This window comes from Simochromis diagramma, unplaced genomic scaffold (assembly GCF_900408965.1).
Source record: "Simochromis diagramma unplaced genomic scaffold, fSimDia1.1 OVJJ01000603.1, whole genome shotgun sequence".
In the NCBI taxonomy this organism is placed as follows: domain Eukaryota; kingdom Metazoa; phylum Chordata; class Actinopteri; order Cichliformes; family Cichlidae; genus Simochromis; species Simochromis diagramma.
In genome coordinates, this window is record NW_024387414.1 from 25649481 (window position 1) to 25660890 (window position 11410).

The 11410-nt window shown below is 40.0% G+C and overlaps 1 protein-coding gene across 1 annotated transcript; it reads right to left on the minus strand.

The window, feature by feature from the left end:
* Positions 1 to 3208: 3208 nt before the first annotated feature.
* On the minus strand, positions 3209 to 8527 carry zgc:113276 (uncharacterized protein LOC553748 homolog). Its single transcript, XM_040012126.1, has 10 exons — positions 8358 to 8527; positions 7814 to 8024; positions 7007 to 7191; positions 6708 to 6923; positions 5375 to 5789; positions 5010 to 5131; positions 4675 to 4914; positions 4278 to 4439; positions 4000 to 4089; positions 3209 to 3911 (listed from the first exon to the last, which is right to left on the minus strand). The coding sequence occupies exons 1-10, from the start codon at positions 8481 to 8483 to the stop codon at positions 3741 to 3743; spliced, it is 1938 nt and encodes a 645-aa protein (XP_039868060.1). The 5' UTR covers positions 8484 to 8527; the 3' UTR covers positions 3209 to 3740.
* Between the last annotated feature and the right edge of the window lie 2883 nt (positions 8528 to 11410).

Below are 11410 nucleotides of genomic sequence, written 5' to 3' on the forward strand. Positions count from 1 at the left end.
GTGGAGCTCTTGTCGGACGTGTAGTATAAATATGGATGTGAAATTAGTAATGAAATAAATACATGCTACAAAAATATATGTATGAGTTTAGCTTGGAGTAATATGTGTCTCTGAAATCACCTCACATCAATTCAGTTGGCCTGATTCTGTCAGTAAGGCTGTAGAGCAATTAAAGTGACTTATATAGAGTAGGTCTCATTCAAATATACAGCATACTTGCAGTAAAACAGTTACTGTGGGCTTTAAAAATAAAAATGCAACTCAAAATATTTCATACATAAAAAAGGAAGATAGAACTTGAGAAAATCTTTCTCAGCTTTATTATTATTTTCAGTCACATTTGTTTTGAATGATTGTTAATTGAATATTCTAAAATGTGGGTATTGATGTTTCAGGTTTTTTCTTGTAGGATAATTCTTCATAATTAGACAATAACAACAAGTAGTCTGATGTCTTGCATTTATTAAGTATTGCTATCAGTATCGTATTTGTATCATCAAGCCTAAGTACAGTGGGGCAAAAAAGTATTTAGTCAGCCACCGATTGTGCAAGTTCCCCCACCTAAAATGATGACAGAGGTCAGTAATTTGCACCAGAGGTACACTTCAACTGTGAGAGACAGAATGTGAAAAAAATAATAATAAAAAAATCCATGAATCCACATGGTAGGATTTGTAAAGAATTTATTCGTAAATCAGGGTGGAAAATAAGTATTTGGTCAATAACAAAAATACAACTCAATACTTTGTAACATAACCTTTGTTGGCAATAACAGAGGTCAAACATTTACTATAGGTCTTTACCAGGTTTGCACACACAGTAGCTGGTATTTTGGCCCATTCCTCCATGCAGATCTTCTCGAGAGCAGTGATGTTTTGGGGCTGTCGCCGAGCAACACGGACTTTCAACTCCCGCCACAGGTTTTCTATGGGGTTGAGGTCTGGAGACTGGCTAGGCCACTCCAGGACTTTCAAATGCTTCTTACGGAGCCACTCCTTTGTTGCCCGGGCGGTGTGTTTTGGATCATTGTCATGTTGGAAGACCCAGCCTCGTTTCATCTTCAAAGTTCTCACTGATGGAAGGAGGTTTTGGCTCAAAATCTCACGATACATGGCCCCATTCATTCTGTCCTTAACACGGATCAGTCGTCCTGTCCCCTTGGCAGAAAAACAGCCCCAGAGCATGATGTTTCCACCCCCATGCTTCACAGTAGGTATGGTGTTCTTGGGATGCAACTCAGTATTCTTCTTCCTCCAAACACGACGAGTTGAGTTTATACCAAAAAGTTCTACTTTGGTTTCATCTGACCACATGACATTCTCCCAATCCTCTGCTGTATCATCCATGTGCTCTCTGGCAAACTTCAGACGGGCTTGGACATGCACTGGCTTCAGCAGCGGAACACGTCTGGCACTGCGGGATTTGATTCCCTGCCGTTGTAGTGTGTTACTGATGGTGCCCTTTGTTACTTTGGTCCCAGCTCTCTGCAGGTCATTCACCAGGTCCCCCCGTGTGGTTCTGGGATCTTTGCTCACCGTTCTCATGATCATTTTGACCCCACGGGATGAGATCTTGCGTGGAGCCCCAGATCGAGGGAGATTATCAGTGGTCTTGTATGTCTTCCATTTTCTGATGATTGCTCCCACAGTTGATTTTTTCCACACCAAGCTGCTTGCCTATTGTAGATTCACTCTTCCCAGTCTGGTGCAGGTCTACAATACTTTTCCTGGTGTCCTTCGAAAGCTCTTTGGTCTTGGCCATGGCGGCGTTTGGAGTCTGACTGTTTGAGGCTGTGGACAGGTGTCTTTTATACAGATGATGAGTTCAAACAGGTGTTATTCATACAGGTAACGAGTGGGGGACAGAAAAGCTTCTTACAGAAGACGTTACAGGTCTGTGAGAGCCAGAGATTTTCCTTGTTTGAGGTGACCAAATACTTATTTTCCACCCTAATTGACGAATAAATTCTTTACAAATCCTACCATGTGAATTCATGGATATTTTTTTCACATTCTGTCTCTCACAGTTGAAGTGTACCTCTGGTGCAAATTACTGACCTCTGTCATCATTTTAAGTGGGGGAACTTGCACAATCGGTGGCTGACTAAATACTTTTTTGCCCCACTGTAAGTAAGAGAGGTGGTGGATTGGCCAGATGCATGGCCGGTGTGTAAAAATAACTCAGTTGTTTGGTATGGCGTAGCTTCCACAGATTCAGTAACATTTGATAGTGAATTTTATTGTATTCATAAGGTTAGTTAGTAGAGTTGCCAACCATCCCGTAAAAAGACGGAAATATTACGCATTTCGTATTGAGCTGAGAAGGAACACAGTTTGTCCCGGACTTCAGCTAGAATGGAAAAAGACACAAAGCCATTCTGTCATTGCGCTGCACATGGCACAGCTGCTTCTTCTGCTCTCATTCTCTCCCCCTCCCTCTCCTGTTGCTACTTCGATCATGTGGCTGACCTGCTCTGCCACCTGGGCTACAGCCAGGGAGCATTTTGAGTTGATTTTTGGTCAGTTGGGTGGGTTTGCCAGCTTTCAGTTCTTGTTTGTTTTTGTTTTGTGTGTTTATTTTTTTATCTTAAAATGTGAAAAACTTAAAATGTCAGAAATCTGCTTTTCATAATATAAATATCCTTATATAACTTAAGAAACACTTCCATTTGACTTAAATTTAATATTAAAAAAATATGCATTTTTAAAATAATCTTAAAATGTTATTCTACAAAATGCGCAACAATTTAATTTTTTTTAAAAATTCTTTTTAGCTGTCTGTGGGACCCAGGAAGACGGTATACCTGTATATCTACACTTTCTGCACTCCAGCGTCTTCTGTTCCATGTGAGAGGATTTTCTCTGAGGCAGGAGAAACTATCTCAAAGAAAAGAAACTCGGCCATCACACAGTGGAACAAATTCTCGTCTTAAATAAAAACCAAACGGGATGACCTTAAATGCATCACGTTTTTAATTTGCAAGTTCATAAGCATTTTCTCTTTCCGGTTCACAATCAATTCTACCCTCAGGTCAAAAATATGGATAAGAAAATTGGCCTAAATTAATATTATTTATAAACACACCTGTCCAGCTGTCCTGTGATTAATTGCATAAGTACATGGAGGCAGGACCTTAGAGCAGAAGCATAATGTGTTGAACATTATTATGTATATTATATATATTTTTTCACTTACTGTATTTATCAACATCAAGAAGTCACAAGTAAAGAAAGACCACACCATGGGGCATGATTAGACAAGGAAAGTTTGTTGATCAAAATTTATTAAACAAATAAACAACAAGTTTTTTCACCCAATTTTTTCACTCAGTGCTGGTGAAATTTCTTAGGTCTTCCACTTGACGTTTTTGTTCCATGATCCTCAGGATCATTTAAGAAATTCCAAATGACTATCTTACTGCGCCCCATCTCAGTAGTGATGGCGTGCTGCGAGAGACCCTGTTTATGCAGTTCAACAACCCCACAACGTTCCCATTTTTCTAGTGGGCTTAAACTTTGATCGGGACTGTATGTCTGACAGCCCATAAATAAAGTACCCATAAAAATCAACGTTTTATTAAAACCACATTTGTTGAAGTTCCCAAACTTGATCATATATTCAGTCATCCACATTTATTATTCTCCAAGTACACCTTGACCAAGATAAACAGGAAGAGATGACTTCTATTTTTGAGCAATGGCTAGCAGCTATTTTTGACTTTCTCAGGCTAAGTGGTCATTTTACAGCCAAAACAGACCTCGCATCTGTTGAATGTATTCTTCAGTTTTTGGTTTTTGTCCACTTAGTTCAACAGCCTGCCCACCCTTCTGCTGATGACGGCCTATAATGTCCTTGGCAATCCTCATGCTGGCAGCCTGTCCTCCTGCGAGGTTTACTGCATGAGGTCCAACCTATGTGAGAAATTGGGGGGAAAGGCACGGACAGCCTGTAATATAACTAAAAAAAAAAATCACTTCAAATACAATTTGTAAAACTTACCTGAAGAGCTGCGTACTGCCCCATCAGGTAGAGTGGGCATTCTTCTGTCCACTGTAAGCTTTCCGTTATGCACGGCCATCCGTCTATCACCTAAAGAACACAAAACACATGTCATCAATAATTTATTTTTATATCCAGAGACTGATTGCAGAAAAAAACTACATGAAAACATAAAAAAATTCCTCATCATCCAAGTAATTTCCAAAACCTTTGTGCATGTACAATACACTTCTGTGTTGTACATGCACAAACACTACACATTTCTCTACATAACACACCTGAATTGGGAATTCCTTCATCACTTCAGAAAGTAATGGGTCCTGTTTCACATCAAGTTTGCAGCCGGTGGCAATCCAAATCTTATCTCCAGTCCAGTGCTCCCCGGTGGTGAGGGAAAGGCTCCAGACCTGGTTTCTGTAGCACCAGCTGGCTTCACTCACCTAGACGGTGTGAGATTCTTTATCTCCCTGTTCATTATAGGCCTTATTTGACATACAATGCACACAATGCAGTTATCACACTGTCAAGCCAGTGAGGTAACTGCATTGTGCAACTCAAACATGGGTGACTTGTCCACATTAGGATGCTGGAAAGGTAGTAGAACTCAGAAGTTTGTCATTACTTGGTGGGTCATATCTCATTTTACTCTTGGGACCTTCTACACTGAATACAAACCTGACAGTACGTCTTCACATCCACCTGTCCGTTCACTATGAATGGCTGCAGCTGGATGTAGGCCTCCGGGGTGACGGCCCCTCCCTTCCTTGCCTGATGAATCATTGCAAGGCGTTTGTGGAGACTCCTCTCATTGTAGAACTGCCGTAGGTAGGCTTGGCCATCCATCTTGATGCCGTGCTCCACATGAGAGTAACGACCCACCAAACTCTCAACGTCACCCACGTCAAACTGTTTCAGCTGTGGAAGAAAACAACACGAGCTAAAATGTGTACTCGAGTTGGACAGAATTATTATTAATTTTTGGTTCATGTGCCGTTTTACAGTCTCTAAACCTGGAGGTGTTTTCTCATAACCCATGTCACATGGCTGGCACCTTGTTGCAGTGCAACTGAGATGACGTGAGCGCTGGTCAGACCTCCACCAATGACCATTACTCTCTGGCCGGGCTCACAGACTACATACAATGACAGAAACACACAAGCACACAGTATTTGCACAGAGAGGAGCAGGTGTGAGGATAGGTGCCAAATGGCCAATGAAGTCTGCAGAAGCAAAGACATTTATCAGAAAGCAAAGGTTATAACATTCTAGGAAATGTGCAAACAACTCACAAAGCGGAGTTTTACTTTAAGATACTGGGTCACTAAAGCTTTAATGTTTATGTAATCAAATTATTTCTAAAAGAAATCTCACATACCTTGAGGAGCGAAAGTATCTTTGTCTCTCACACAATTTGTTTCTCGAGGTTTTTGCTTAGAATTCGGCAGATGATGCATGAGATGAACTGTATGCAGTAAACGCTCCTCTGGGTAGCTTTCACCAATGCTTTTCACCCACGATGGGATGTTCGCCATCTGGGCACGGGTCGGACCTGTTGCCATGACGACCTGGTAGGCTCTTAGGATGGTGCCATCTTCAAGTTGGACTTGAAAATATTTAGCTGTCTTCCCCGCCCCATTTCTCTTTGCATCAGACACTTTGAAGACGTCACTCTGATTTTCCTCCTCCTGTTTCAAGTTCTCGTCTTTCATCTCTGTTTCGTCTTCCTTCACAGGGGTGATGTGCTCCACTGTTCCCTTCAGCAGCACTTTGTCCAATTTGTATCTCTCCACCTGTGTTTTAACTGAAATAGCTAAGGAAACAGCAATTCTCAAATTTTGGTGCTCATGCTGCTTAAATTTGGTAGGATAAGTAGTAGCAATTAGCAGTTTATTGTTGCCGTTGGTGTTTTGGTGAGTTTCTCGAAGCAGCAGAAGATGTCATGCAACATTAGTTACATTGTTGCAAAGTTTTTTTTAATAGTGAAAACTAAACTCAAACCTAAAAGTAGGTGTGAAAAAAATATTTGAGTTGACCAAAATAAAAGATAAAAACTACAACTGTTAAAAACAAATATAACATTGAAACTAACTAAACTAATTTTGTGAAGTTGTAAAACCAACTAAAATAAAATATGGAGGATATAAAATTAGTTGGATTATTTCTTAAATTATAAGAATAAGGTTTGATGAGTCTGTGATGGATGTCTAGAAGACCACGAGTCAATAGTTTTCAAATATTGATGTTCTTATTGTATTAGCTTGCTGGTTTTCTTACATTCTTAAATGTTGCCTCTGGCATATGTCCTCCATACATTAAAAATTAAAAAGACTTAACTATGAAGCTAATAAAAACTAAACTAAAACTAGACATCTTCAAAATAATAAAAGCTGACAAGAAATCCCACTGTTTGAACAAGCTGAATCTAAAAACAAAATTAAAATCCTAAAGCACAGCTCTGTTCCAAACTTTGATGCTCCCCCAACAGCAACAGGTAGAGAAGAAATCACATTGTCTAAAAGAAATGTCTCATTTTAGGATTCAAAGTTTCAAAGTTTATATTCTGTTTTGCATGCAAACTTCTCTTATTCAGTAACACAAATGTGGTGTTAAAAGAGCAGCAATCAAAGCTTACAAAGTGCACCAATCAATGCAGTGCACCTTCAAACAAGACAAGCACACATGCTATTTACACACACAGCTGCTCTCACCTGCTCCTTGAAGAAATCCACACTTAGTTTTGCTCCTGGCAGACTGAAGGACAAACTCTTCTTTAGCCCAGAGCTGATGTTTAGACGTTTCCTCTCTTTCTTGCTGAGCCTCATGTCGTTAAAGAACGCGTTTTCATCCAGAATATAAACCTGCTCTGGGAGGCTATGAAGCTCTGCCGAGCGCTCGCACCTTAAAGCAAATTCCTGCAGCGCTTTCTGTCAGGACAAATATTCACACGTTAACACCGTTCTTATTCGTACCTCATTTCCACAGTAGGGGAAGTCGATTGTGCTTCTACCTTATTAAGAGGGTCTGTGTGCACCAGCGAGTGTGAGCGCAGATGAGGGATGTTCAGAGCTGTGAACTGGCTCTCCCACAGAGCAGTCCACTCTCCATAGGTGTCCACCACTCTGAGACTGAGTGGGGAACAAACTGTCCTCTCCGATGTGGTTAACTTTGCATGTTGCACCTCCATCGCCTGGCCTGTAGAATATTTAATTTGTCAACAAAGAGAACAGAGAGAACTGTTCATTCTTATTTACAGCATCAGTGGATATCAAAATAAGTGCGTCTTCAGTCTCATTATCATGTTCACATAAAACTCAGTTATGTCTGAAAAATTGGCGAATTACAAAAGCCGGCTTTTTTTTTAAACAGTCAATTTAAAAACTATCCAGAAAAAGTCTAAATGACTAAAAAAAATCTAAATTATCTGGTTCAGTTTGTGTGGATACTTGAATTTTATTTATTCGTAATAAGATACTTTAGATTTTTATCATTTGTAGTTTAGTTAACAAAATATTACAAAACTATGAAAAACTCCCAGTTTCTCATCACTCATGTTCTTCAATCTACTTGTTTTGTCTGACCAACAGCCCAATAATATTCTCTGCTTTTTAAAATAAAGTGCAAACCCTTTATAAACAGAGGGTTACATTACGTCTGGCATTTCTGCTTAAAACGGTTCAAACAATCTGTCTTCAGTTCATTTTGCCTGGACGGTTTGGTTAATTGCCTGAAAATGTTTCCCTGTGAACACTCAGATTCTCAGTAACAATCCTAACATCTTCCCAGTTTTGAGAAAGTAAAGATAAGCACACCATACCATCTGTTGCCCTCTTCTTCCTCTTCATCTTGCTAGTATTGGGCTTGTTGCTGGATGTTTCTGTGCTTGGCTGAGACTTGGTGGTGGAGGTGGAGAACAGCGAGTCATGTCTAACATCTGATTTTGGGTCCCAGTCATTGCTACATAGCAAGCTAGCCAGGGTTAGGGCATGAGGGCCACTTCCTATTATTAACACATCGTGTATCACCATCTGAAACACACATACAGTAATGATGTCAAACAGTACAACTCTTATATTGCTGATTTTATTAAAGACAACACCGAGAAAGTTGGTATGAGTTTCTGAAAAGCAATTTAGGAAACTTCAAACAACACAGTTTGTCAAAGTTCACTTGAAAATGCAAATACAGACTTAAGCTGTCTTGTTTTCTTGCCAAGATTTAAGCAGATAAAATGCTACATACTTATCAATACTGTAAGAGTCTTTAAAACTCTCCCAGGTAGAGTTTTAAAAAACTTCTCAGGAGGCAGACACACACTTTCATGCACAATTTCTCATTGTATGTTTAGTATGTCACAGTACCTGTTTGGATTTATTCATCAGCTTATTTTGGCTTCTGAGATGGTGAAAAACTGGCCAGTACACTGGATTGAGGGTCCACCGTGTGCCGCTGTTACCAATGTTGCGACAGTGGAGTGGGCTTCTCATGTAATTCAATCTACCTGAACATCTACGGATTTAGCTGGATGTCAGTGGCTCCACAGGGCACGCTGGAAATAACTGCAGAATGTGTGGTTGCTTGTTTGTGTGTGTGCGCTTGTATAAATTTAGTAACAACTCATCATAGCAGCAAAGCATCAAAGTCCCTGCATAACAGATATGTTTGCAGTCATACAGTTATGTGGAAAAGAAAGTTTTTACAGGCTTCTAGCTGCGGACAGCGCTGATATTCTCTGGAGGCTTTAAAACAGGTGTGTCAAACATAAAGCCCAGGGGCCAGAATTGTCCCAACAAAGACTAATAATAAGTGAAGGAGGGTATACATTTTCATGAGTTTTACAGACTGTCTTATTGATGAAGACCTCCCCCAAGGCTATTTATACAGCACTAAAGTAATTAAGTAACAGATAAATAACTAAATGAGAAAAAAATTCTTTTTTCACTGCCTAAGGAAATTTGTTTGTGTGGGGTTTTTTTTTTGTTTTCTTTGGAGAAAAACAATAAATGAAGACAAAAAGAAGGACATTTTCTGTGAATTAACAAAACTTTCTGTTTCATAATTACAGGACAGTCTGCACAATGAGCCGCCATGACCTTCTTGTCACAAACTGTCTCACTGACCATTATTTTTGTTGAATTACTAGGTTTGGGTCCAGGTGACCTTCATCTTTACAATAAAGCAATGTTCACACAGTCGCTTACAGACAGTAATATATATTTACTCCCATCCGCCAAAGCACAATGAAATCAACCAGTTAGAAAATACTAACTCACTCCTGGTGGCCGATTGGCGGGACCTGGTGCCTGTGGCTCGGCTGGGCCCCTTCCGGGGGGTGGGGTGCCCTCAAGCCTCTGGCCTCTGGGCCTGAGGCCTGGTCCTCTCTGGCACAGCTGGCTGCCGGAAGAGCCCGCGGGCACGTCACAGCAACCCCCTCTGGCCTCTGCTTCGTGGCTGCTGGGTGACCTCTCGTTTGGGGCTCTCCTCAGCTCTTCCCAGGAGGGTGGCACAGTTGCCCCTGTGGTGGTCCTCCTTGGGTCCTCGTACTCTGGGGCCTCTGGATGTCTGGGGCCTGGATCTCCTCAATACCTGCTTCATGCCCTGGGGCACGGGGCTATGGCTCCCCACACTCCCTTGCAGATCGTTACATGGAGAAACCTTTTGAATAGAAGCGTGCTGAGCCACACAGGTGTGCACACGGGTGTTCACAGACACAAACTACACCTTTCTTGGCTGCTACCTCAAAGCACATTGTGCGCTGTCGATCTTGCGTGCTGCACAATAACATTTAATATTTAGTATCTACTGTTATCTACTGTTAGCTAGTTTATTGTGATGGTGTTGTATTTATTATGTTGCTCTTTTTGGTTTGTTTTCTCTTCTGTTTTTTCTTATACAGGTGATCCAGGTGTTGTGTTTGTTTTTCTTTTTTTTTCTTCCCCCCTTTCTCACCGTCTCTTCTCCCCTCTATTTTTCTTTCTCTCCCTCTCTTTCTTTCATTCTTTCTCCCTGTCCTATCCCCCAGTCATGTCTGTCCCGTCTGTAACAACCGAAAACCAAAGCAAATAAATACATAATTATAATTAAATACATAATTAAATGGACCAATATGGCAAGGCCATGATGATCCAATTGGTAAAGTAAATCCGCTTGGCATCTTTCTTGGCCTTCAGACAACAATTCTGATGGCTAAAGATCCAAAAGGGACAGGCAAATCAAATAAATAAATAAATAAAAATATAAAATAAAAAATGCCCAAAAAAAAGAAAAAAAGAGAGAAAAGAAAACTAACTCTTACAGACACATCACACATGTGTGACTGGATAATTAGATTCAAAAACAACATTGGTTTTGTTATTGGGTCTCTAGAAGGCAAAAGGAAAGACAAGCAAACTGCCATGTATCAATAACATCAAGATCCAAAGAGGGATAAAAAAAATCTATTAAATATTCTAAAACCATCATTTAAAATGAGTTCATATCAATTGTTAATACTTTCTTTCATCCATTTGGTGATGATGTGCAGTGTTAAAAGAATGAAAAACAGCTTTATGATTTATTCAAATAATAAATCAAACAATGAGCCACATAAACAGGCTCTTGTGGAAAATTTCAAAATTACTTTAAATAGGAGTTCAGCATTCAATGCTGTAAAGTAAATATCCAGAAACCCTCTCTTCTCTTCTCTAATAAATCATGGTGTCCTCCACTAGGTGGTGCTGAGGACAAAAATTGTGAGGACACTGAGCTTGTTCTCACTCCCGAGGCGGAACACCCAACGTTTTTGTTGCGACACTATATCACGTTTCATGTCATTAAAGTGGGCTAAAACACTGTAATTCAACACAAATAATGATAAGCAATACACTGTGTGGAGGTCAAATTATAAATATGTATATACATTATAAGCTCAGAGATTTGTGCTGACTTCTTTTTTTTATAACAAGATAGTAATTAAATGTGTATTAAAATGACAACCCTGCTTTAAATCCATCTCTCTCAGTTGGGTAGCCATGGCTGCTGGTAGCATGGAGGCATCACAAAAATCACCTTCTTAAAATAAACTTAAGAAACATTGTTTTTCTGAACTCATGATAGGTTGACCTTTTTTGAGCAAGAATATGAAATATGTACTGTACAGCAAGGGGTGCATCCAGAATTTTTTCATAGGGGTGGCCTTATAGGGGCCACTAAAAATATGGGGGGGCACACCAAAAACTGAATTTCCAGTTTTAATATGCTGCCATCAAATATAGGTTACTTGAAAAACATTCCCTATATGAGACTGAAGAAGTTACTTGGATGAGTGACATAATGTTTGTCCCACTGAAAAAAGTCCAGATGAACAGAATCCACTTTTTGGGAGTTGTATGCCTGGTTAATTTCCCGCTATTAAAGTTGATGTGACATAAAACAG